Source organism: Aythya marila, assembly GCF_965140915.1.
Source record: "Aythya marila genome assembly, chromosome: 5".
Taxonomy (NCBI): domain Eukaryota; kingdom Metazoa; phylum Chordata; class Aves; order Anseriformes; family Anatidae; genus Aythya; species Aythya marila.
Window position 1 is genome coordinate 34,729,457 of NC_139046.1, and position 27,553 is coordinate 34,757,009.

General features: G+C 38.6%; 1 protein-coding gene across 9 annotated transcripts in view; it reads left to right on the plus strand.

The window, feature by feature from the left end:
• Positions 1 to 27,553, plus strand: part of NUMB (NUMB endocytic adaptor protein) — a 95,537-nt gene that overhangs the window by 36,223 nt on the left and 31,761 nt on the right. For 7 of the 9 annotated variants that reach the window (XM_082761285.1, XM_082761291.1, XM_082761289.1 and 4 more), the window contains exons 2-3: positions 11,882 to 11,998; positions 23,782 to 23,925. In XM_082761285.1, coding sequence (XP_082617411.1) covers positions 23,800 to 23,925 — 126 coding nt within the window. In that variant the 5' untranslated portion in view covers positions 11,882 to 11,998; positions 23,782 to 23,799. Of the gene's footprint in view, positions 1 to 2,683; positions 2,821 to 11,881; positions 11,999 to 21,347; positions 21,366 to 23,781; positions 23,926 to 27,553 lie in introns of those variants that run through there. The other 2 variants (XM_082761286.1, XM_082761288.1) reach the window with 2 other exon arrangements.

Consider the following 27,553-nt stretch of genomic DNA (forward strand, 5'->3'; position numbering starts at 1 on the left):
AATATGCCATGATAAACTTCAGATCACTATTTGAGAGATCTTGAAAGATAAAATACCAGGAAGGCTGAGTAATGTTTCCTTTTTAATCCCATTCATCCTGCTAAGCTCAGTTTAGATAAAGATGTGTCTCCTCCTTGCAGGAAAGGGTGCAGATGGAATAAAGCCTTTTGTACCATGCAGATGGGATAAAGCATTTTGTACCAGCCAGTAAAGCAAACTGGTCAAATAAACCAGATGTGGAGTATACAGTAGATGATGAATAATTGTGGATATGAAAAAACAACACAGTACTCCCTCAGCTTATGAATAGTATCTTGGTGCTGTATAGCTCGTGCATTTTTCTGTGCTGTTTTTTCAATATTGACAGCTCTCTCAAAGGGCCTGAGATTCTAGATGTAGTGTATCACCCAATGTAGCACTATTTCAAAGTACTTCCCAATTTTTATGTGTGGGTATGAATTTATGTCAGTGTACTCTTCTGCAGATACATTTTCAGAATTAGGAGGCTGTAATTTTTTATTTATTTATTTTTTAATGCATATGGTGGCAAGAATTCATTTTTCAGTGTAAGATTGGGGTCTGAATCATTACTTAAAAACAAAGTTGAGGTGTTGAATTTAAAGCTTCTTACAAAAGATTAGGTTTGATACAATTATAAGACAAAATGAGTTCTCCAATTACAGCTGTACTGGTTTGCTAATTTGGGACAGCATGATGTCTTAACAAGAGAAATAGTAATCCAGGGTAGTGGTATTAACATCAAACAGTTGTGTATGCGATCGGAAAAAGATGGGATATATTACAGAAAATATACATAGCAAAAGAGGGCTACATGTTGTGTTTTTTCTGCCATGCTGCAGCGTGTTTGTCAGTAAGGGTGATGCCTATTATCAGTGGATGGCAGCAGCATGTTAGTTCCGATAGTTAGTTCCAACTCTTAGGACACGTGCACGTTGTTACTTCTCTTTAAAACAAGTAATTTGTGGGTTATGAATCTACTCTCTTACCTTAGATGAACAGCTTATGCAGTGTTCATACATTCACGCAGGGATCTACTCCCGTGCTTTTAATCCAGTGTACAGACCTTATCCTGCACCTGGCATGATGGAATAAGTTTATTTAAGAAAACTGGACAAAAATGCAGAGGTTGATATATACTGATATTGAACAATCATGGTAGTTACTTTTAAAAGTTACATCTGACATTTAAAAAAAGTATTTGCAAGTTCTAGGGACATTGCAGATTCTTTTTTCCAGAGGTATTTAGTCCAGATAATTGCTTCAGCCTTTGCTGTCTAGGTAAGCCATGTTGAATGAATATTTGTTGGGGCAGGGGGTTGGGGACTGGGGATGAAAAACAAATTAAAAAAACACCCCGACTTTGTAATTTAAGGCTGATATAGGAAATTCTGGGAACATCTACCTGACTACTCCTACTGTCTCAATCTTGTTTCTGTGTTTTGACTGCTTTCCTTCTTGGAACAGGTAATTTTTTTTTTCCCAACTGTAATCTTGTAAAGAAGTACTTTGGGACTTAACTGGGTAATTGCATGCCTCTATGCTTCCATTAAGTATTACACTCCTTTGGAGTGGGCTGAAGGTTCCTGCTGTCTAGGCTTATAACTATTTTACTAGTGCACCCAGATATCCTTTCTTCTGCAGTTATTTTGGTAGGCGCATGCTGAACAATAAAAGTAGCTTTATCAGTCATACGACAAACTTGGATACTGCAGATGAAAGAAGTATTCATGAATAACACTTGACTCAGTTTATAAAAGTAAACATACTCTGTTTTGTGAGAGCTGATTTAAAATGTTTTGCTCCGTACGTTGCCCTGCTCCTTGCCAGGTTTTTTTGTGAGTTTTCTTAGGCTATCAGCGAGCACAGCTGGAGTTGGCTGAAATCTTGCTCATGACTTGAAGACACAGTAGGAAGTGAGGTATTTAGTGTAGAGAGCAGGTAACCTGTAGTGGCCTCTCCCGCTGATCACTGCATTGCAAGAAAAGGCACAGTGGCACTGAAGGTCTCTCATAGGGTGTACTACTCAATAAGAGGACTGTTGTTGCTTGCTAAAAAACACAGGTTTCCACCCTCCATCACAGAAGAATGGAGTTTATGAGCGTATTAACTGCAAAACAAAAATAAGGAGCATAATACATATTATTTTTAGTTTTAAGGTAGACAGGATAAGTGCTGCTTTTGATGGAAAGTAGTGAGTGGCAGTCACAGTAAGCTCTGCTGGTTCTCATAGCAGGGTATAGCTACTGCTTCTAGCAGAGATGTCCTAATGTGGTATGGTTGTAACGGTGTCTTAGAAAAAGTTTGCCTGTCAGTCAAGCGTCTTAGAACTGATGAAGCACTACCAAAAGCTAGGTAAAAGCAGAGAGACAAAGATGACTTTGGTTTGTGTGTGTCACAGTATCTCGGAGATCCGAGATAAGCAGCAGCTAGTCATAGCTAGTAGCATAGTCAGTGCAGCTATTATTTTGACCTGGGGTCACGTCCAGTTTATTTAGGTTTCCCAGAACTATTTTGGTGTACCTGACCCAGAAAGAAGACTGTGAAGGCCCTTCCTGTTGTGTCGCTTGTGTACCTAGCATGAGGGGATGTGGGTGGTGTAGGGAATTTGTAGGGAGTGTCTCAGGCTGTCTACCACAGCATGCCTCAGAGCTGCATTCTCGTGTTCTGCTCTATGTTGCAGAGGTTTCCCATTTTGTGCTGTGAATTTTTGAGAATTGTATTACCAGGTTTTATTTGTGTATAGTGCAGCCGGCCAAGACTGTGTGGGGACTTCTTAAAACAACAGACACTTTTCACATGGTAAGTTAAGTGCTATGGAAACCCAGGACTTCATTTTATAGGTAAAAGTGAGAGCCCATAGGAGGCTTTTCTTCTCAAATCCTGGATGTACTGAATTCAAATTGCTAAAGAAGATACTTGCTAGAACTTCTCATTGAAATAGACACAACCATGTAGTCTCAGTTTTGTTTAGCTTTCTTTGACCTGTTGAGTGTTCATTTTCTGATCTATGTTTGTGAATTATTGTGAACTATTTCTGAAAAACTGAATGCCAGATCTTTTTACCTTAAGACTGTGGGAGTTTTAAAGTTTGAGAAATCCTATGAAAGTTTGTACATGAATTTCTAGGCACCCTTAGGAAACTTATTCTTTCTTTAAATGTGCATCCTGATTTAGCTGAGGACATGATGTAGCAATGCTTTTCAAGTTCTTTGAACTCATCTCTACTAAAAGTTTTATTTAATGAGGTCACTAAATAATATTTATTGCTGTACTCATAGCGGGAATCTTCAACCACTTACAATATAGTCAGAAAACCCTTTTCTATTTACTGATATGTTGAAACAGTTTGACTCTTTGAAATGTATTAAAGAAATGCTTTATCTTTACATTGTATTTAGTAGAGCAACCTCAAATGTTTCTGGAGTTAGAAAACTTGAGCCTTGCTTGGATTTCATTTTGTCCACCACGGAATATTCTCAATACACTGATCCATAATTCAAAATCCATTTCTTTTGTGATATCTGTCAATAATTAGCTACTTTAAAGCTAGATAAGGTGCACTTAGTAATAGCTGTGCTAACTATAAAGTAGTTTGTTTTTTAAAAAACTTGTTTCAGTCTGTATTTCTGTACTGTTTTTCCCCTCAGACCTAGGATGTAATGCAAAGTCAATAATACTGACACACATTGGCTGCTTCCATAATCTGTGGGTAATGTATATTTTAAAGATTCAAGAAGCACTTTATTTCCTTTCTTTGCCACCCCCAAAATAATTGTATAAAGGAGAATTGGAGCTAGAGGACTTGGCTCTGATTTTGCACCGGAGTGGGCATGGATTAACTTTACATAGTGTGCATCAATCTGGGATGCTTAGGTTTTATAGAGGTATTCGGTTATCTCTTGCTGATATGCTGCAATTCTTGTAGCCCCTTTCAGAGTGCCCCTTCAGAGAGAAGGGCAGCAATGCTGAGAACTTAACATGTTGTAGCTATTTTAATCTTACCAACATGGCCATTTTTATGTGTAATGTAATATTACTATCCAGCAGGAAATATACCCTCCTACTGTGAACCTCCAGACTAGCCAATGTTTTAGGAATGCTTTCTGACCTTCTTTCCAGCATCGGGGAAATCAGTATGTCAAATATCCCTGTTTTGCACAATCCCCACCCTTCCACCCACTTAGGAAAAAAAAAATTTACAAGCTTGCTTTAGATGTCCCGATTCTTGTGAAATGTAAGAAATTTTTTTTCCTCCTATTTGTATTTTAGTTGTTCTGTATGTCTAGAAAGAGTTTCTTAATTCTAGGTGTTTCTAAGAGAGGGCCTTAGCAGTAACAAATTTTATAAAAATCCCTGTTAGTAGAAAACTCACTTAACTACTGAGAATATTTTGTACGGTAAAAATACTCTTGACAGAACATCATCCTTGAGAATAAAAAACAAACAAACAAATTAAAAATAGACTAGGCAAACATTGATCAGATGTATATTTGTCTGTGAGTAGAATCTTTTAAGTATAGGCAGATTTAAGTATGTTCTGTAAAGTTAACTGAGTAATAAGGTCACTCAAATCTTTTGGGGTGTTTTGCCGTATTAGGTAAATAAGGAAGGATGGAATCAGTGCCCAAATCAAGTTTAAACTTGTGTTGTTTGAAAACTTTTAAAGATTAAATTCAGTATTCCGGAAATTGCCACTAGATCAAATATTGTAGACATTCATTTTAATAAAATATATGTCTTCAGTCTGAGTGCTTTGTCAAGTTAATAACCTATACTTGGGTTTTTTACAGCAGAAGCAGGGCAGGAATGAGGTGGAGCAGCTGTGGAATTGCCTTTTGCTGCAGATTCGGGTTTGCAGTGCAAAACCCTGAACTCGGACACCTCTTCTGACTTGGTCCTCGTGCCTTGTCTTACAAGTCACTCCATTGCCAGTTAATGTGTTTTTTCACAAATATTCTTCTGTCTGGAAAAGATAATTCAGCAATAGGATTACACACATCAGTATGTAATATACAGGGAAAATTGCCTGTAGCCCCGTCCCCTGGTCTCTTCCCCAGCCTCATCCAGCTTGTGCTCTGCTTTCCTGGCAGTTCGGAGTGCGTGGGCCTCAGCGTAGGCCGCTTCCCGAATCTCCTCCTCTTCCTTCATTTTATATTGCTGTAGCTTTATGTGCAGTTATTATCTGGGTCTTTTGCATATGGCTCCAATCTCCTTCTGTATCTACAGAGCTGGATATTTATAGCAAGCCAGCCTAAGTACATTATTCCAGCGGTGAGAAGCTGATTGAGTACGTATTGTGATTCCTCTTGCGCCTACGTCAGTGAACAACTGTTGGGTTTTGGCATGCGTTGCATTCCTGGGTGTGGTTGTAGGACAATCCAAGATAGCCTCGGTTATCTTGGCTTTGTTACAGCAGCCTGTCACAGCCTTATAGAGGTTCACATTATAGGCAGCGAAAAGCCTTTCATTCCAGACTGAAAATGTTTTGTCACCTTCATCTTCAATTTATTTATTTATTTTTGGTAAGATTTGAGAGGGGGAAGTTACATGAGTAACTTGTAGGCCTGGTGTAGTTCACAAACTCACTATTTTTTGTTTGTTTTTAAATATTGTGAGTCACAGGCAGAAGTTTGGTCTTGGACATAGTTGTTTCTGCTTTTCAGCTTCAGGGTTCAGAATCCTGTTTATGCTGAATTTCATCCTGTTCTTTCTACTATGGGTTTGGGAGGTTTCATCTTCCAATATTGCTATGAATGGTCTACTTTCAGCCAGTGTGAGTGTTTAATCTTGAGAAGCTAAAATGCAAATTGGTTGGCCAGCACAGGACTCAGCTGCGAGTTAACACTGAATGCAGAAGGACCGAGTATGAGAAAGCAAATGAGGAATGAGCATGGAAAAAGGAAACCCCCAGTAACTGTCAAACATGATGCACGGACTGCTGCCCCATCGTATGACAGGGAACTCCCAACAGACAACGTGAATATGAGTGTGCTGGAAGCTGTTGTCACTTCGTAGTGTTGGTATCGCTCAAACTCGGGACTTGCAAAGGCTAAGAAAGTTTGTGTTGTCAGACACTGTGTACTTTATAGAAATGTTTCTATATAATCCCTGTATAAACAGTGCTGAAGGTCAACTTCCAGCGCTCTTACTTGGTGAGCGAGAGCAAGAGAGAGGTGGAAGAAGAGAATCTGATGCTTGCAAATGCTTGCCATTTTTCTTTATAGGGTATTTTCTCATAGACAGTGAGGAAACAACAAAAAAATAAAACTCATTCAAATACTTAAGCTCTTTAATAACAGAGAAGATTGAGTGACTAAACTAGGCTGCCCTTGCAAATTCTTCTTTTTCAGTTAAGGCTTCTTTAATGAAATTTATTTATGGTTGGAAAATGTCGAGTCTAAATAACTGAAGAGCATGTTATTGCATAGATGAATGATCTTTTTGTGTGATGTGTGTGAGTTTACCACTTTGCCTAACCACTGGAAAAAAACAGTTTGGCATAACTCTTAAATATCCTTGGTGTGAAGGCTGAATAAAGGTGGTTTGTGGCTTCCAACTGTCTTTTTGAGGCATGTAATTCAAATGCCTGTAGTCACTTGCATAATTTTGCTGTCATGAAGCTAAATTGGACAAAGAAACATATATGCAATAGCTACTTAGCTTTTTTTTTTTTCCCTCTTAATTTATGCCAGTTCTCTGCTGCTGCTCTTTCTAAGTAGGATTCCAACTTCTCAGTCTTGATGCTGGTAAAATAGAGTGATAAAATGCTTATATTTAGAAGGAAAGGCTTTATATAAATGCTGTCAGCATCTCTGTCTACAGTGGTAAGTTAGGCTGCTACAAATGCTGAAAGAAGACTATTATAGAAAGATGACAAGCTCTGTAGTCCTCATCTGAGAACCCTTTTCCTCTCCAGAAAAATAATACTGCTGGAGAAGACCACTGCCTGGAATAGTGGCAGCTGTCTGGTGTGATGTGTGCAGCCCAGGAAAATGGTAGGGAAGGTGCTGCTGCACAGATGAACTCAGGAGGTGAAGTTCCCAAAGTCAGTAGCTGGACACAAAGCTTGGAGACAAAATTCAGACACATAACTGTGTCTTCAGGTCGGGGACTATGCTCCAGCAATTAGCCAGGATGGTACGCTGCTGCTGCAACCAAGTGTGTTGGAGCTGAGAAGATAAAGAACAAACCATGAGCAGGGCAGAAGGATGATGCTGGAATATAAATGGGGCTCCTGAGAGATGATCAACCTTGGATGCAATGAAAGTTACCCATTAAGAAGTGACAGGAGGTGTTTACACCCATCTGTGCTGGGAAATGCACCTAGGGAGAGCCTACAAATACTGATGTAGACAACCACTGGTTGAACTTGGTGCTTGGTGATGTATGGTCACAAGACAGTAGCAGCCATGAGTTAACCAGGGGTGAACAGTGGTGTGGGTTGAGTGGACTTTCTGTCATGTGCCCTTGAGTTTTCTGGCACTTATGTTTTTAGTGATACATAATGTCAAAGGGATGTAAGGTGATGCTGGTCCCCTAGGGACTGTGGTCAAGATCCGCTCTTGTAGAACTTGCCAATGTGAATGGATTATGATTTCCTGAGGAGACCTGATTTTTGGCGGAGTGGAATAAGTTGGCTTTTATCTCAGTTCAGTACCTATGTCACTGACTGACTGTGTGCATCCCCTGCTCCTGAGTTCATTCCCATGAATGGAGTAAGGTAAAGTGTAATGTACGTGGGGGAATTACAGGATAATTGAGGAATGTATAATCATGAGGAAAGGCAGTGTTGTCTTCCACCTAACTTTAATGACATTGCAAATGGTGGTATCTGTGTTATCAATGCCTAATGTATGAAGAACAACTGCACATTCTGCAAGGAATAGAGAATTTTGTATGGTTTCTGGACTTACAAAAGGAAGGCAGAAGGCACTGTTGAGAAATGTGATCTGTGTATAGAGTAGTTATGCTAGGGTCACCTGCCACAATAGTTGAGTTCGTTCATTGTACCACTTTACACCGTGTAAACCTGTGACTAGTCACAGGTGAAGGTAACACAGCTGTAGCTTTTATGCTGGTTTGAATCTGGCCGTGTAACATCCAGTAGGCTTTGCACCCCGTTCCTATCATGCTTGCCCCAGTGCCGGGTGCCAGCTGTTACACTGCGGGCATTTTTAGAGTGCTCCCCTGTTCATCCTGCTTTCTGTTTCCCAGCTCAGTTGCCACCCCAGGAAGCAGCTGTCTTCCGTGGAAGGCGATGTGTGGCTGTCTGATACTGGGAACAGGGCATGTGACATTTCATCTTCCCACCTGCACAGCAGCAGCCCAAACTGTTTCAAACCTGTTAGTACCAGGAGTGAAATAGGTTGCTTGCAACTGCAGTCATACATCAGCAGGCAACACGTGATACGGCGATGACGGAACCTGCACGTTCAGATATTGAGAGGAAGCTTCTGAGAGCAATGACTTGGTTGCTTTGATTTGCTCCTTGCTCTGTGCTGTGCCTGATTTAGGGAAGGTGGCTGGTAGCAGCAGGCTTGGAAAGGCTGCTCTGGGTGCAGGGCTGTAGGATCGTCAGGTGATGTTTCTGTCGGTGCTGAGCTTGAAGCTTCATTGAGTGCTCTGATGAGCATGAGACAGGGTGAGAAGGTAGGCAATTTTCCTGGGTGTATCCTGTTTGACTTCTCTTGTTCCTTTGCCAAGCAATTTAAAGTCGGGCAGATGACAGCTATCTGTATGATTCAAGAGGTTACAGCAGCCATATGATTTTTCAGCAGGCGTTACTTCTGGGCAATGCGTTTCTTGGCGCGCTCTGCCACCAAGCTCTGAGCAGCGCAGGGTAGGTGCTCTCTATGCTGCAGTAGATCATTATTGACGCTTTACTGAAGTGAAAAATTGTTGGTTTAGAAAGTTTAGAGGCATCTGGGATTTCACTGTCCTACCTGGCTGAGGTCATTCAGTCACTGATGTGCTCATGAGGGCTGTTGGCATCTGTGGAGCTGCTGTATTGCCACTGTTCTTGGCAGCCCGGCCTGCACTCCGGCACTGGTTCATGGGCAGCCTGACCCCCCTCTGGGACAACATCAGCTGCCACGTGGCTGTGGGATGTGTTTAACCATCTGAAAGGGATGGAAGCGTGATCCCCAGGGTGGTAAATGGGATCCTGTTTTCCCTGAGATTGTGTCAGTGAGGGAGGCAGTTTCTGTGCTGGTGACATAACTAACGCGAGGGCAGCTTTAGGGGGCTGTAATCTCCGCACTTACCTCAGTAGTTCAGGGTGATGTTAATATTGGATTTTCTTCTTGGATTTGAACAGCAGAAACAAGAAAGCCAAGAGCTCACAATGTTTGGTATTTGTACAACTTTAACTTAAATTTTATCGGAAGCAGGTTTGGTGGATTAATTGAGTCCTGATATGTTTTTCAGTTAATGATATTTTTTTTGCCTGAATGTAGTGATGCTGAAATTAGTTAACTTTCTGTGAGATATTGAGATTTTTAACCATAAATCCATTTTTTCTTTCTCGAGGAGTATATTTTTGTCCAGCACTGTCTACTTACAGCACCCACCTGAGTTCCCCAGGACTTTGTGCCTTGGCTTGCTCTGAGAGAAATGATGGGAAGAACAATTAGAGGTCTAATTTTCAATCAGCTTTTATTCAGGCCTGTGTTATCTCTCTTTTAGGTTCAGTAGTAATTGTTGAGACCTGAAACACCAGGCAATTACAATGCTGATACCTTCAACCAACTTACCACTTCTCCCAACTAACAGGTTAGGCCAGGCCATACACCTTTATTTTAATTAGCATCAAGGAGAAAAAAAATCTGCAAAAGTTCATCTCACTTCACTGAAGACTGCCTTTTTGCTTGTCTCAGCTGGCATCTTTTTTAAAATAAAGTTGATAGGTGCTCAGTTGCAGTCTAATATGTTATATTTCTGTAGCTCTCCCCTGGCCCTTTCTGACAAATCTTTACTGATAGCTTGAGATATTTCTCACTTATTACAGCAAGTATTGCTTGTAATTATCCTTTCATTTGAGGATTTTGCTGAAATAGAAGGCATTTTTTATATTCTTCTGCTGTCTTCCTTAAATTGACCATTTACTTGTATATCAGTGGCAAAATAGGCACTGTAGTTTAGAACCCTTGGAAGATGGGAGAGCAGCTCCTGGGTAATGGGGGATGAGGAGCTTCGTGGACATCCATGGTTAGGGGAAGGCAGCATTGCTGGAAGAAAGCGGTCGTCTCAGCTATTTCCATGGTAGACAGGGAAACTGAAAGGTAGCGCTAGCATTTTGAGGTGCATATCCTAACTTGCTTTTCAATCTACAGTCGACCTGCTGCTAAATTTCATGACACTAATAAGTGCTCAGCGTCTCACTGTACTAAGAATACAGTAACACTTCTGTTGTTAATATCTAGATCCTTCAGACAACTCCAGTGCAGATTGTTTATTATTACTACGTGAAGGTTAATTTAAACTGCTCATGTTAGGGGGCACGTTACAGTCTTTTCTTAAAATCCATTTTGATATGAGTACTTCTTGCAAGGAAAACAAACATGCAGAGGCTTGTTCTGGTTTTCATATGTGTGTGTTTGTAGTAATTGTCTGCATTGTAGCAGAAAGTCCATGCTGATCTCGAAAGAGATAATAAAGCTTGGATGTTAACAGATGGAATAAGTAAGTGCAAGGGAAAGCTAACAGAAAAAAGCTGAATTAAAATTCCATTATCTTATGACTAGGAAGGCAGCATGGTGAGGCTGAATATGTTATACTCTAAGCCAAAGACTTGGCTTCTGTGCTAAGTTACCGTAGATTTAATTTTGACTTGAAGTTGTTGAGGTGCTGATGTGAGCACTTGCAGTGCAGGTAGTAGGTGAGGCAGTTTTACTCGTTTGAAGCAGTCTGTCTCAGGTAATGAAATGTTTTGTTTTGTTTTGTTTTGTTTTTTACTAGAGGATGTCATAGTGGACTAATTGGTTTCAATGTGGTCTACAGGCTGGAATTAAGCTCTCATTGTGGTGCTGGAAAGGCAAAGTATTTTGACTAGACTGTTAAATTGCTCCCATTTTGTGATTAATGTTTTCTTTTAAAGAACAACTTCACTATCATGGAGAAGTTTTTAATTATTAATTTGGTATTGGGCAAAAAGGTTGGAAATGATCTAATAATATTTGTATGTTAAATACTGAGTTAGTTATTTAGATAAATGTATTTTCATTGTCAGATACACTTAAAATGGGTCAGTATAACTCTGTTTTTTTTTCTCCCCACTGAGGCTAAAGGGAGTCTAAATAACCAGTTGGATGTGGACCCCTGGATTTATAGACATCTCAAGCTGTCTTGATAATTCTCAGCGAGTATGTAATTGCAGATTCACAGTATGTTATTGCTCATCAGCAATAATGTGATACTGATTCTAGTGATCATAATGAAATCTGGTAGCTTCTGTGAAAGGAAATGAGAGAGTGCTGTCAGTATTTCAAAAAATAGTGCCAGTGAGGTTTTGTAGCAAGAGCTGTTAATACCTGTTCTTGGCATCCATAAACACAAACATTACTATCCTTATAAGCAGAGGGCTTTTAATGCCAAGCAATAGGAAAAAGGAGTAGGGAGGCGAACGTATCAGTTTATATGAGGCAATCTGAAAACCTTGACATGGAGTTCTTCAAAACAAAAACCAATCCAAACAACACAAAACAACAATAACAAAAACCCACAACCCTAAATGCAGTCTGGTTGATTTGTCTTACTATCCCAAAGTACTTTCTGGATAATAACTCCCTGCCCCCTGCCACTTGGCCCATTTCTAGCATACATGTATGTTGGATCTGACTTTATCATCTCTGTTTTCTTTCAGCCCATAGGTTCTCATCTTTTCGTGTATCCATGGAGTCAAGGTTATAGCTCCAAGGGAGAAGAATTTTGCGAGAGTGTTTTAAGAAAAGCACTGTTGCAAGACCCGAGAAAAAAAAACGTAAGTCACCAAGTCAAGATATTCTTACTACCGTAGGAAAGTTACATTTTGTTGATTTTGATTCTGTGGTACTTAGGCTTGGGGAGTTGTTTTAGCCATAAAGTATATAGACCAGAATTTTATGAAGATAAATACTTTTAAAAGATACCATCTCTCTTCAGTTATGTTGCTATATCTGAATCTCGAAATTACTAAGTGCACCATTGACGTTGTGCTTGGATTTAACATTTATCACAGTAGGCAGATGTGAGAAACACGAGGCATGAAATGAGGTTTTACATGCTGTGTAATCATAAAGAATACAAGTTGTGTATGTACAAAATTGTACCGAAAAGCTGGCATTGTGTTAAAGAATCCCTTGATTAGACACTACTTATAGGGACTACGGTGACAGACTTCTTAGACATCTTCTGAGTTCTCTGGCAAAGGAACATAATGGGTTGTATTAGAATCTAGAGAGGATGAAGACTATTTTTAAATGTATTTAACTGGTTCTCTCACTAATACCAGAGGAAGAATTCAGAAAACATTGCATCCTGTGTGCTTAAAAACACATATAGTTCATATCTTATTTCATTAAGCTAGCTTCTGTTTTGATTACATTTGTGTAAAACAAACAGATTTAGGGAATAATACTGTTAGTTCCAGATGATGTTTTGCAGAGCTATTATGAGAAAACAGTTATGAAACAACTCAAACTGGCTCTGAACAGGTGTACAAATGTTGACATTAGTTCTTAGTATAGTAAATAAGAATCATATTTCTGGTGAAGAAAGATTTGTTGTAAGTCAAACACAGTTGCTATGTTGGACACCACAGGGACTTCTCTAAGAAGATTTTACCTATCTTACATATGAAAATGAACTTTTTGTATTGCTAAGCTTATTGAGGGATGGTCAAATGTTCTGACTGTCAGAAGTTGCTATACTTTTTCTCTAGAGTCATTTTCGTTATCAAACTCACTGTTCTCTCAAAAGCTCGACACAAAGCCTTCACAATTTCACTTTGAGTTATAAATTAATAGTAAAAATGCCTTTGGTAACACTTAGTCTTCTCCTTGCATTGGCTGCAGTCAAAAGTGTGGCTGATTTAGTGTGAACAAGCTGAAGAAAATGCAGAGATAAAAGGACCTTAATTATATTTATTCAACTGCTGGAGGATGGGAATGAGTGAAGTGTCTTGAATTGCTACATAACAGCTGCCAAGCAGTAATGGACATGAGTGCTGCAGTAACAGTATAAAATGGAGTCATCTGTCATCTTGTGAACATACTTTGAGCTTATTTTTTCCTCGTACATAGTTCATGGTAGTTTAAGCAAACTTTGATTTTCTAATTGAGATTGACTAGTGCACACATGGCTTGTTGCCACAGTAATTCAGATTTGGTGAGCTATCTGTAATATACAAATTCATGGGCTGGTTTTCATTTAAATGTCTTTAGCTGTGGAAACTTCAGCTTCTGTGGGCTTAGGGAAGAGAGATCCATACCACATGGAGCAAGCTGGCTGTTGTAGGTCACAGCGCAGCCGGATGGCAACAACTCTGGTGGGATGCTGTGAAAACTGTAGCATGAGATCTTGGCCAGCTGAATTCGTGGTGAATGGAGACCAGCCCGAGTTGTGCTGGTTCAGAACAAGAGCTTTGCAGCACAGTATTCTCCCTGTTCTGATGTGGTCAGTAGTGGATCCCAGGGAAAAATGTAAGGTGGAGGAAGACATGAAATAAGCCTTGCCAACCTGTCATTTTGGACTGGACATTTCCACCGCAGTTTCTAATAGCCTTTGGAATTTCTGATCAAATAATTAAATTTTTTTTTGAATCCTATTGTACTTTGCAAAACATCCTGAGGCAGGGAATTGTGCAAGTTAATTGCATATCATATGAGAAATACTCTTTTATTTTGAAACCTGGGCTGCTCAAGAATTCGTTGTTTGTCCCTGGTTTATAGAATGTAAGAACTGGAAAATCATCATTCCCTGTTCATTTTCTGATGCTTGTGGTACTATACATTCTGTAGCTCTACCCACCAGCAAGTTGCTTTTCCAAGGTAAATACCTTTGTATCTAACCTTTCTGTGTACAGAAGCTGTTAAGTAGTTCTAACTGTCCTTGTTACCCTTCTGCAGCTTTTTGTTTCATTTCAGAAATGATGGAGTATCTACAAGAACTGCACAGTATTAAAAATGATTGCAGCCTATTTTTTCTTGTGGCATCTTTCTGGTTTTGTTCTATTCCTTTCATAGTAACTTCCAATAATGTTTGATTATTTGACAGCTACATTTTCTATTTATAGAGGACTAAACATGTCACTCATGATGTTTCCTAAACAATAGTAATAGCTGAAATCATATTCATTGTTATTTATAGTTAATGTCATTCTCTTACCCTTCTTCCATTTTGAGAGCATATGTGAATAAAATAAAAATCACTGTTTGCAGTAGAGATCCCTGTGCTGCATCCCAGTATGCTGCTGTCCTTGTAGATTTACCTAGTTTGATTTACTTAGTTTCTCTCTATATGCCATACTTGCTGACAAATTTGTCCACACTGGTGTCTGTTTCCACTGACAATTTTTCAGAAAGCTGATAAAAATTTATAGCTTATTGTTCCAAATGTTTTCAGAATGTGGACCATGCAAACTTGTGGACTGGACTTAAGGCTGCTGTATGTTCTCAGTGGAGAACATTGCTGCTGGATCAGTTGTCCAAAATGCTGTGGTTTTCACCTTTGTGCTGGTCACGTCCATTATGTAGAAAGCATTGCATAACCCCACAGTACAAATACATCTTTTTTTTTTTTTTTTTCTTCCTGAAATGGACCCTCCAAATAATCTGGATTAGAGTGCATGTTGGTTCCTGAAATGTGTGCCCTGGATCTGTGGCTTGTTTTTCTGCTTTTGCTGCTGTCACTTAAGATCCAGAACCAAAATGAGCATGTGCCTCCTCAATATGTTTCAGACGTAACAGTAAATAGGTAACGATCAGGTCAGTAGCACGGAAGTATGATTTATTTATTTACTTTTATTTGTTCTTTTCTACTCTTAAGTAGGAGATGTTTGCCATTCTGGATACAGTTCTTTGTCTATTGAAAAATTGATTACTTGGTTATGAAACACTCACAGGTATTAGTGAAGTAACTCCAGCGTAAAACCTTAGATTTGTATGACTGATTTACCAAACAAGTAGGCTTATTTTACTTGTGAAAGAGATTTTCTTTCAGTTCTGAAAATGCATTTATTTTTGTGAGTGTTGACATTTAACTTCAAGCTTTGGTTCCTGGACTTGGGTTAAAGGAAATCTTTTCCCACTCTTTCAGCCCTTTATGTACCTTTTTTTTTTAATAGGATCTTTTCTAAATTCAACATGTATTTGGACAGATGAGTTTTAAACCTGAAAGGCTAATTTTTGAAAACTTTAGTTATCCAAGAATTAGCTGCCCTAGAAATAAATGATTCACTTGGAGCGGAATGGCTCGGTTAGTTAGCATTCGTCACATGCATCCAGATGAACTGCAAAGCAGAATTGCTTGAACTGCTTTCTGTGAGGCACAGCTAGTGTTTCTTTAGAAAACTTCTGCTTATTTTCAGTTGGTTTAGGTGGTATAACTCAACTGGCTTTGTATCACATAGAGTGTTTAGGAGACCTGCTTTTATGCTATTGGTTGATGATCATTGCAGGTTATTTTTAGAGTGAGCCCATATAACAAAGGGATTTACTGCCTTGTATCTCTGCACTTAAGCATAGCAGCAAATTGTATGGGACTGTAGTCAGAGCTTGTAATGGCTGTGGAGTCTGATGAATTGGGACATTTGCTTTAGAATAGTTGCTGATGGAGAAAATGAGGATTTTTTTTCTTGTATTTATTGAATTTTTGCACTGCGAGGGACGAGTGGTTTGTTAAGATTGGTAGAAAGAGCATTACATATTACTAGGAATAACCTCAGCCTTACAATGATCAAATGTATTTTTCTGACAGTTAAACTTTTAAGAGTCTGGAATGGGGTTGCTGTGCTGCTACGTCTGTTGCATACAGTTGTGGAATACTGAACACTGTTTAATTGCTGCAGCCTGTGAGTATTTGTTTGAACAGGCTGGCATAACTTAAAAAATTCTGAGCTTTAGGACAGGGCTTATGGTAGCTGAATGTTTCAGCCACCAACTGTTAATAGTGGGTTGGAGTACAATTCATGATTTCATTTCCTGGTATTTCATAATCTATGTGCAATTTTTTGTTTAACTCTGGTTGTTTCCCAGTAAGACCTTGTTGTGTTAACATCTTTTCAATGTTTTCCACCCCTGTCTGTGATGCAGATAAAAATTAGTGAGTGCTGGGAAACAGCTGTGGAGTGCTCACATGATCAGTTACCTTAGCTCAGGTATGAGACCACATGAAGTCTGGTAGATAGAACATCTTCAGTATTTCTACAGGTGTTTCTGATCTGACTGGATTAACCTTTAAATGTGCCACCTTCTACACCCCCCGAGCCAGTGTCAACTTTGAGAGGATAGTGAGTACCTCGCATCGTGTGGTGTCAGAGCATCTCAATTTCTAAGAACAGCCTCAGAGCAATTAGTATTGTTGTTATAGCTCTGAGCTCTTTGTGTAAACATGTGAAGGCAACAAATTTCTGCTGTACTTTCAAGCTATGGTCTAAACATTACTTTCACTACCAGAAGGTGGGTCACTAGAAACCATCACAAGTTTCCCAAACCATGAAATGTGCAATCTTCTACCGCTGATATGCTGGTTTTAGTGGTCTTTCTATTATGTATCCAATGCTTTATTTTTCTGCATCAAGGAAAATACCCTTAACTTAAGCTCTAATTAACAACAATAATAATGATGAAATTTATTTACTGGCTCAACAAACGAACTCATGCTTCACCCTTGTGTATTTTGATGTCTTAGAATGCTTACTGGTAGTATTGTATTATTACATCTTAATTGGGTAATGAAAGGGTAAATGGGTTGGAAAGCCATGTGGTGCATAATGTGGTTAGTCATACTGTATTGCGTAAGCCGAACTGTTAACATTTTGGTGAGAATGCTCATATGGTTACATGCCTTCATTTGCTTTAGTGTGACAGTGCTGGATTTAATTAGATTTTATGGGATCTAAACTTACAAAAAGGCTCAAAGTTCTGCATTCAAAACCTGACATGTGGGATGACCTTTTCTTCCTTGGTAGATAAAGGTACTCTGTGTTCTTGTGCTGGTGAATAATTGCAGTGAAGCTGTTGCAGGGCAATTGCAGCAAGTTTTGGCTAACCTTTACAGTAGACTTGAAGAGATAGGGCATTGCACGTTTTTGTGCTGTGTAAGTGGGAGAGGAGGGGAGAGCATTTGTTCAGCAGCAGTGCTTAATAAGGATTTTTCAGAGAAATAAAACTTCATTCTTGCAGCTTTGTAATAGACAATGACATACTATTTACCTTGTCTGCAATATGCTTGCTTAACTAGCTCACCTTTTAAGTGAAACTTTCTTACATTGTCATCATAAATGTAGAGATTTAAGTGGTGCATTAGAAACCAGAACAGATCTTTAATATTTTGAATTATTGCTTGTATTTGCACTCATACTACAGTTATGACTGCCAAAACTAAATCTTGTCAAGAAAATGAAATAATCATGTTCCTTCATTGATGTCATCATGTCCTGCTTATAAGCAAGATTTACAATAAGATTAAAGTATCAGCAATGAACTGATGCTTATAAGAAAAAGTAATATGCAATACTATTCTGAAATATGGATGTTAGAGTTATTTGTACTTCTGGGTACAGATGGGCCCTTACTGATTTTATAGTAAAATTTAAGTTTTAGTAATGCTAAAAGATGGCTCCTAGGCATGGGTCTTCGGACAGGTGTGGCCAGGTTGTACTTGCACAAGAAGTCAAAGCCACATAAACTTTCTGAGGATGCAGATCTTTACAGCCACGCTGAGGAGTGTGTGTTAAGTTTTCTCCTAGTAACTAAGTTAACATTTTCTTTTATGAGACAGATAATTTACATGTTCTCTTAGATCTGAAATATTGGGTAACTTTGGAACATGCTTATTCACAAACCTATGATATATAGAAATGCCTGGTATTTCTTAGGCAAAAACCAGAGACGATTAACCTGTTGCTCTGGGTTTTGAGCTCTGTTTGTTGTGGTCCTTTGTATTAGCAGTATTAGATAAGTTTCGCTGGGAAAAAGCCCGTAGGAGCTGATAGTTGTGCAGCTGCTCCTGCCTCACCCGTGTGTGGCCAGCAGACAGGGGAGGTATGAACAAGACTTTTTTTTAATAGTCTGTAATGTGTTTATTGAATTTGTTTTATGTGGAGGCTATATGAATTATTTTAAAATGTTAGAACGATACGTATAGCACATTGTTCTAAAGCCCAGATTTCTCCATTGTTTGGAATGTATACTTCCAGGAATTCTGTAGATGTGTGAATTCAGTCTGCTCATCATACTTTATGCTTGTAGGGAGGACCTGAACTTCAAAGCAGGAAGAGTGCAGGGCGGGTGCTCTCTCCTATACCCTGGCTACTCCATTTGTTGCAGGCTGTCAGGAGTGCTTTGCCCTTGTTTGACCCACGACTTTTTTTTTTTTTTTTTTTTTTTTTATCGGTAAAGTAAATAGGAAACTGTATTCAGCTGTCAGAGAACGCAGCAAGTAATACCAAGCCCTCTGAATGGTTTCAAAAAAATCTGGCTGAACTGAGGAATTGCTTAAAATTCATTTTTATCCCTTTCTACCACAAACAACAACAAAAAGATACCATCTATCTAACTGAGTTCAGATTAAATAATCTTTGTTAAGGCTGAAGTTCGGAAAAATGTTAAAAGTCGTTTTGTACTGTTTTTATTGTCTTCAGTGTTGAAACTGTAAGTGGCTGCTCTAAGTGCAAAATTTGTAGTACAGCAAGTCTAAAGTCTAACCACTTCAATTTGTGAATGCAGTTCAGGTACCGCGGTGTCCTTTTGCCTGCAGATCCTGTAGTTTGAATTAGCTCTGTGAGAAACGTTTATGCAAAATGTAAATGAACTGCTCATCTGAAGGTATGGGTACACGAGTAAACTCCTGAAAGGCAAGGTAAGCTCCAAATCTGCATCATCAGCAACTCCGGCGTGATCCAACTTCAGTTCATGTGAAAGCTTACCCAGCCCTTACTGAAGGATAAATGGCTGGTTTGCATTTACAGAAGGGTAAAAGTGAATGCACTTGTAAAGCAGAGCAGTTAATAAGATATGAATAAACATACTAGTTTATCGTGCGGTAATTTGTTCTGTAGCCATAACCTGATGATGCACAAGGCAATTAAGCCAATTGAATTGAATTGGTTTCTACTTTTTTATTGTAAACTCTGCATTTTTCTACACTTCAGCATGTACTTTTCTCTATGATTCTGTCATTGTGCTGTCCCTTAGTTGTCCTTGAACTGCTATGGATTAAAATGAGACTTATTTAGGTGGTCGAGAGAACAATGGTGCCAAAGCTCTCCTGAAATTGTTTTGCTACAGAAAAAGAGCTTTGGAGCTGTGTTTTCAGAATATCAAAATATATCAATTTGCATAAAATAAATGACAACATAAATTTATAAACTCACTAGGTGAATAACTTTTGCCTAGATGCTTGTGTGGCGTTTTGGGGAACTAGTCTAATGTTGTAATCTCTTAGATTGCAAAAGTGGTGGTGGTTTGTTTGTTTGTTTCTTTTTGCAACAAGCATGACCATTCAGATGCTGAGCTGCCTGCAGTAAGCTTTCTGGTAAACATAACCTTAAGGTGTTGAAGAACTTGAAGTGGATGTTTCCTCCTCTCACCAGAAGATCAGTGCTTTCAGCCTTTGTTACCTGGTTGACTCTCATATGATGTTACTTTTTATTTTAATTAGTTTTTGAGTTTCTCATCTTGCTTTTTAACTAGGTTTGTCTTCAAATACTATACCTCCACTGTCTTTTTTCTTGGTCCAAGCTGGATTTTGGGTTGTAAAAGTGAAAAAGAAGTAGCTTTTTGTTAGTGGCTTGGTTTATTTCTTCTTGTGCATTTTAAAAATATTTTTAATTATAGGACAAAAATTGGTTGCTAAATATAGAAAATTCAGTGCCAGAACTTTTAATTTTCATAATCCTAAAACAGAGTACAATACTTTTTGGTGTCAGTAATGCTGTCAGTGTAGTGGAAAATACTCTGCTAGCTTGTTGCAGCCTCGGTTGACGTCTGTCATTGTATCTGCAGACATGCTACACTTAAGCAAAAATGTGAAATGCTCTGCAGGGATTTGAAGTAGAAAATGCTCACTCTGGATGTTTTCTACAATTCCTGGGTAAGGATTTTGAGCTCAGGTATATTTAGTAGGAATTTCAGCATTTAATTGTAGCATTTCATGTGCTTCTTTCCTGAATCCTCAAATATGCAGCCTGTGTGAATTGTTTTACTTAGCACTTTTGTGTCAGGTGGCAGTTCTAGTTATATTGGGATGACATGCATGTTACCAACAAAGTAGTTGTTTGTAAGGCAAACTATTTGACAACCAACTCAAAACAGTCTGATGTCTCAGAAAATACACGTGTGGCAGTTGGAGAAAGTTAATCTTGCCACTTGTCAGCACTTCTATTAAATAGGAAGGCTATTTTTAAACTGCTTGTTGCCAGTGTGACCACAAAATTAGAACAAGTAGGAAAATGGGTTTGGTTTTTAGTGAAAAGGAAATACTTTTGGGCAAAATGCCACTTGAGCTTATCATAGGAAGCATTGTTCAGGAACTCTTATTCTCATGCTTCTCTGAGGATTGAGATTCCTGGTAGGAGTAAATTGCTGGTAATGTACCAGTCATGTGGGCAAATACATATTGCCTTGGACATCTCCCATGAAATATTAGTTATGTAAGTGTTACAGTAAGGTGAGGAAACTGTGATTTCAGAAGTGGCACAGTGGCTGCGTGTTGTTTTGAACTTTTGTTGCTTACTGGAGCTTTTGAGATTTGGAGTACCTTGAAAACTTCTCCACAAGTTGTTTTTACACATTTATAGGTTTGAAACAATGTTGTTTCCTTAGTCATATTGAGAATGCTGGCAGATGAGCCTTGCTGTGTCTGTTTGTAGCTGGTAAAGAGTCCGCTGCTGTTTTTGGCAGGGCGGCCGGAAGGGAGTACAGTACGTGTGCCCCTTTCTCAGTCACCTGAGTGCAAGGTCTGGCGGTTGCACTGTAAGCTACATAGCTGGCCAGGCCTGTGAACTTTGCACTGAAGCAGCTGGAGTAGAGGTTTTCCTTCTGGGGCTGTGGGACTACCAAGCTTCAGCAGGGACAGGAGTGGTTGTCTGTCCCGCCGAGCTGAGGTACGCTGTGTAGATCTGCTGCAGAACGTGCCGCCTGCCTGAGGTAACTGCTAGGCCTGCTTGAATTTCTGCTTCCTGTAGACTGAGAGGCTCACGGACTCCTTTGTCTGCAATTTGTAAAGCAAAATATATAACTAATAATGCTCTAATGACCCTCTGGAGAATGGAAAATTGCAGCTTCTCTTAGTGGAACTTCCAGAATTCTCTTTGCACGTGCAGACATTTCAAAATGGCGGTAGCCAAAGGATCCGTGGTTGTAGAGGAACTGCTTCAGCTTGTTTAGTGATAAGAAATATGCATACTTTTAATTTTTTTGTGTGTGTATATGTCCTATGAAGTAAATTTCATAAAAATACTGTTATTTAGATGTCATGGCTATTTGAAGCCCTTGATTCTCTTCTAAGGACAGTTGCCCAGCCTTTGCTGTACATCTAAAAACCTTCACTGAATTTCCAAGAGATTTTGATTGCTTGAGATGCTATACCTTACTGCTTTCAAACACATATCAAGCAGCTCTGAGCACAGGTTGTTGCTGCAATAGTTGGAGTTTGCTTTGGCTGTTTGCTGATGTAGAAATACTCAGTGAATTATCACGTGCTCAGAGAGTGCCTCACGATGCTGTGGGTCCAGGTAGCATTGCATTATTTTATCACTGAACTCCTGACCTAAGTTGCACACTTACTTGCACTTCAAGTATTAGCTTCAGCAAACTTCATTTTCCCAATTTCAGTGACATAACGCTGTTCTCTTTACTCGTGGTCCTACCTTTAAATCAACACTTATTTTACAATATTGTTTTTAATTAATAGATTACAGAGAGATGGGAGTTCTAGAGGTATAAGCCAGTGCCGTGCCCATGAGATTAATGGGAACTGACTTGCCTAATGACTTGCAGTGTGAAGAGTAAAGTAACAATTGCTGAAGGAAAGCTTGGTGGGCTGGTGACAAAGCTCAGACTTGTTATTTGGAATGGCTAAAGTGCCTCCTGAGATATGAAAACACCTGAATATTTTTAATTTGTCTGATCAGTAATCAGTGTTTTTATGTAATGGTTTTCATTTTTGATTTGTGTTCAGCTTTGAAGTCATTGCATTTTGAATTTAAGTTTCTTTAATAGGTACTAGAAATACGTATGTACTCATTTTTCTCACCCGTTAGTTGCCAACTAGTTTTAACTGGAAAGCAATGCAGTTCTTTTCAGGGTTTAAAATAGCGTTAAAACTGATTTTAAAAATGCTTTCATTCTAAGTGCACCTGTTGACATCCAGAAACATCTATATTCTGCAGCTTAGTTAATGTAATGGGAAAGAAGTGTTTATAATCCAGTTAGTTTTTGCTGCCTTGCATTCTGCAGCATCTTTTTTATGCCAAAATGAGCTGTAAAGTTTGTCAGAAGGTTTATTCTTCAGAAAAGAAGAGTAATAAAGCCTCTTGGCAAGTTTTCTATATTCCCCGCATTGTATCACATGTAATTTACTTCTGTAGCTGAATATTGAATCTTTTTATTAGTACTGTCGCTGATAGTTTCTTTGCTAGTTTGAATCTTGTAGAAGTGAGCATGTCTAAACTGTAGTTTAGCTAGTATACAGAAATTAGTATATAAGTGTATAGCATATAAAAAACATCTAAACCTAGGCTTTGGGAGTGTAATTAGAGAACCCTCTTCCCCCTACGAAGAGGAATTTTTTTTTGAGATTTTCCCAGGACTTAGAAGTCAATGCAGTGCCTTCCTCAAATGTATTTCTCATCTTAGTATAAGGTACTGCACTAGTAGGTTAAGCTGGAGCCGGACTGTGTCCCTCAAAACCTGGGCTTCCATCTCCTCACTGCTTGCCATTGCTACACTTTGGGTTCATTGTTTCTTGAGCTTGTGGCTTCTTGTATGTATGCACGCACAATTACATGTAACACAACTGTAGATGTTCCCAACATCATCTACCAGCATCATCTACCTCAATGGGGCTTAAAAAAGCATGAGCCTATCACCCCATAATTAAAGAACAATACAAGTACCTAATTTTAGGGGACGTCTTTTTGACTATGAATCTTTGTCTTGCATGGATGCTGGAGAAACCTATGGTATTCATGTCCTGTTCCTCATTGCTGTAGGTGTTTAAATTCAGGGAGGCAGGATTTCATGCCCGTCACTCTTCAGAGCTTCTCCATCAGCTATTTTAGGTAATTTTATTCTCAGAGTAACAGTTATTTTGGGGTCTAATGCTTTATTCAGTTGTTGTAGAAAGATATTAAACTAGTAAGTTGGACTTGTGTTTTCCACTTTGAACTGATTATATATCCCTCTTTCTCTTAATCTATATCCAAAATATTTTCCTTTCATGGGGACCTCCATTCATATTTACAGAAGCTCTGAATATTTTACAGGGACATCTGTGGTGATGCTAGTGAACCCAGTGTGTGTTTTGGTGCTTATTGGCAAAATATTTTTTTAATTCTTCTAGGACGTGAAGATCTGAGAAATGAACAAATTACGGCAAAGCTTTAGGAGAAAGAAAGATGTCTATGTCCCAGAAGCCAGTAGGCCTCATCAGTGGCAGACTGATGAAGAAGGTGTTCGTACTGGCAAGTGCAGCTTCCCTGTTAAGGTAAGAATTTCTGCCTTTCTTTTGGATATCCATGAGATACTCTTGCCATGAATTATTGTTTGTTGGTTTATTTTTTGGCAAGCATAAGCCAGAAGCATGCTCCATTACACATTGACCTATTTTACAGTTAGCCCTCATTACATAGGATGTGTTTTGCTTTGTTTTTTAAAGCCAGATGAATCATCTAACAAATGCCTTGTCTGATATATCCTATATTATTATTTAGCTGAAATAAATCATATAGGTAGGCAGAGGAATAATGTAACTCGATGTCATTTTTCTGGAAGGGCAGAAATGATAAACCTCTTGGATTGCATGGAAATGTACTTGGTTATGTCTGTTAAAAGTGAAGCTATGGTTACAATTTTGCTTGTAAGGTAAGTGGTGGGTTATACTGGGAAAGGAATCCTTTCTCCCTTTTGATAGTTAAAATGTTGCGAAGAAACACATGGGCTTCCTTCCAGTACTTGAGGTATGAGCACTTGCTAAATTTTGGATGTCTTTTGTGTTATTTATTTTTAATTTATTATTTTTGTATACTACTGATTATTAATGTGTAAGAAATTGAAATGTCCTTTTTTTTGATTCCTAGAAATGATTCCAGATTATTTGAGTACTGTGAATAAGTATTTCCTTTTGTTGTCTCCATTTCCTCCTCCACCTTTTTCAGAAATAACATAAAATAAATATTAAAATTATAATAATGTATAATATTAGTAGATAAGTAATTTAAGATGTCTTGCCATATATGCTCACCTTGTAATGAAAAGCTCACTTCTTCAAGGTACACTAATATTAATTCTACAGTAGACTGTAAACAGATGACATTTATGGAAAGCTAACCATTTAAATATCTGTGCACAAGGAAAATGTCTATGGTTCTGACACCTAAGAATCCTTTATTAGTTTTTATCTGTTATACTTAAAGTAAGTCTGTTATTAAACAGGTGATGTTGCTAGGTGAAACTCTTGAAATTGTCTATTGCATATTTTTGTAAACCTGTGGGTATGCGCAGATGCACCATCATCTTAGAATAACTTTCACACTATGTTCATGCCCTGTTTTATCCTACCGTACTCGCTTGTGTGTGCTTTTATGCATGCTCTAGGATATACAATGTGGAAGTTAGCTTTTTAGTTTGTTATGGTTGGCTGCTTATTTGTCTTTGTCTTATGTTAGTTTTCTGCTAGAATGAAGGAATTGTAATTTAATACTAAAAAGAGATGGTGTTGTGCCAGAACTCTGAAACTGAGTAACTGCTTTGTGGAAGCTTGAACTTAGATTGGACTTTTTAAAATGTTAGCAGTGTCTGGGAGGTAACAGAATTGTGAGCTTGAGGATCATCATTTTAATTATTTACCCATTACAAAAAGCTAAAATATCAAACCCAATTTTTAGATGTTTAGTTTAACTCAAAACTCTCTGACCTGCAAGGAACACAAAGGATGTGAACTACTTTGCTGTTTAAAGACTGAGGTGTTTTTTTTAAACTCCCGGTCAGGACTTGTACTTATAGTGACAAATGCTTCCTGTATTTAAATGAAGCATTCATCTATTCTAGGCACATGTACCCAAACTTAAAAAAGGTTTGGGGCCATTCTTCGGTGAAAAGGCATAGAAATGCATCCTGTCCTCACACTGGGACTTGTTAGCCTTTTTTGCCTGCTTTGTATTAGAATTCACTGCGTTCATTTGGTCATTGGAAAAATTACTCCAAAGTAAACTCATCTCTTCTTATGAGAATGCTCCACTGAGAATATCAGGAAGTCCGGATGTTCAACTGCTAATACTTAGCAATCTCACAATTAGATGAAAACTTAAAATCAGAGCAATTGGGCATTGAGGTACTTTAGTTTACTCGATTTTAATTTATCTTCCAAAATATTGTGCTTTGAGATGGTCATTAGGGAAAAGTGTTATTAGGCTTGAGATGCCAGGCGGGTGTTAACTGTTGTTTCATAGATATAGACAGGAAGTATGGCATTGTGAGCGAACAAGATAAACCAGATGTAGAGTCATCATTCTAGTGGGTGGTACTGTATTTTGCTCACAAAAAGAATAGCACTTTGTGCTCTTGAAGGAGAGTATCCTGTCATACAGTTCTTGGGCATTATTCAAAAATACATGCGTTCCAGGAAAAGTATGCTGCTACCTGTGACCTTAAATATCTGATGGGGTGTCTTTTCTTCCTGATATTCTCAGTGGAGCAGAATAAGCAGATCTTGCTAAGAATAGTTAACTCATAGGAATGCTCTCAAGTCTGAAACAGTGAAAATATCTTTTTTTGTAAATCCCTATTTGGTATTCCAGTGTGGTTCTGTGGTTGCCTGTAGTGTGGCTTCTCAACCACAGTTTAATGTGTGTCTGCGGGGGTTAATCTGACCTTATTCTTTATGGTCTGCCTTGCCTGCACTCTCTCTAAAATCATCAGCCTTATTTATTAAAAACTGGGTGGAAGTCTACCTTTGGAAGCGATGAACAAGATGTTAGCTGTATAGCTGGTGAAGACCCAAGAATTGTTAACACATATTCTATAGCTGTCTTTAAGATATTCTGTATGAAAGAAAAATACAGGAAAATAATATAATAGAAGCCATGGTGAGGGCTTTGTTTCTTCTGATGCTTGCTAATTTATTTAGGTAAGAATTCTTTTTTTTTTTTTTTTTTTTTTTTGAGAGAGAGTGAGAAGACCAGTGCAAACAGTAGGGAATGTTTGCTCTCGGTTTCTCTTGTAAAAGAGATCATGAAAGTTTGATGGGAGAAAGATATGTCACTGTTAAAAGTAGCGTTAAGTTGGTGTGTTTAACTTCTTGCCTTCAGGCGTTTCTTTTTTTTTGCCCAGAGTTGGGGTGTTTGTAGAGTGCTAGCACAGATTTATCTTTTTTTAGATTTTACAGAACATGTGGAACCACTTTGAAAATCATGTTGCAAATAGGATTTCATCCTGCCTCCAGGCTCTGTTCTGTTAGTGTTGGACAGGGACTCAGTAGCTGTTCATTCATTGTGCCTTGAGGATGCTGTATTGAAAACAAATTTAACATTATTTAAAGGTTCTCTGCATTGGCACTGTTCTTGAAGCTATTCCTGTGCTACATCCTCAGCTGATCGTGTTTGTTAATTACAGTCTCTAATTGTGGTGTTGAATTCTGAGCAAACCTGATGCATCTAAGGAACATCTGTGTTTTGGTAGAGGTAATGCTTTGTGGAAAATACTAGCAAAATCCCTGTGGCATCGTTGCCTTAAAATTCAGGGAGGTGGGTTTGCTGTATGGTTTGTTCAGTGCTGTGCTCATAAATTCGGAGCTCATAATCCTGGGTTTGTACGGTTAATTTTAGGCAATAACTCCTCAGTTTTTGGTTTAGCAATCTGTGCTTTTCTACTGTTTTCAGGATGTCTGTGTCGTATGTAACAAGCTGCTGGTTGTATTTTCTCAGTCATCCCAGTGTGCGTAGGATTTTACACATAGCCCTTCGCTGTATTTGAAATCTAACCACACCTGAGGAGATAATCTGACACATTCACAACAGGGCCTTTGAATGGGCAGCGACTTGCCTGCTCTGCTCTTTTATGTGAACTCTTTTGAATTGGCTAAAGTTGCATTGAAAGAAGAGCCTTGATACTGGAAC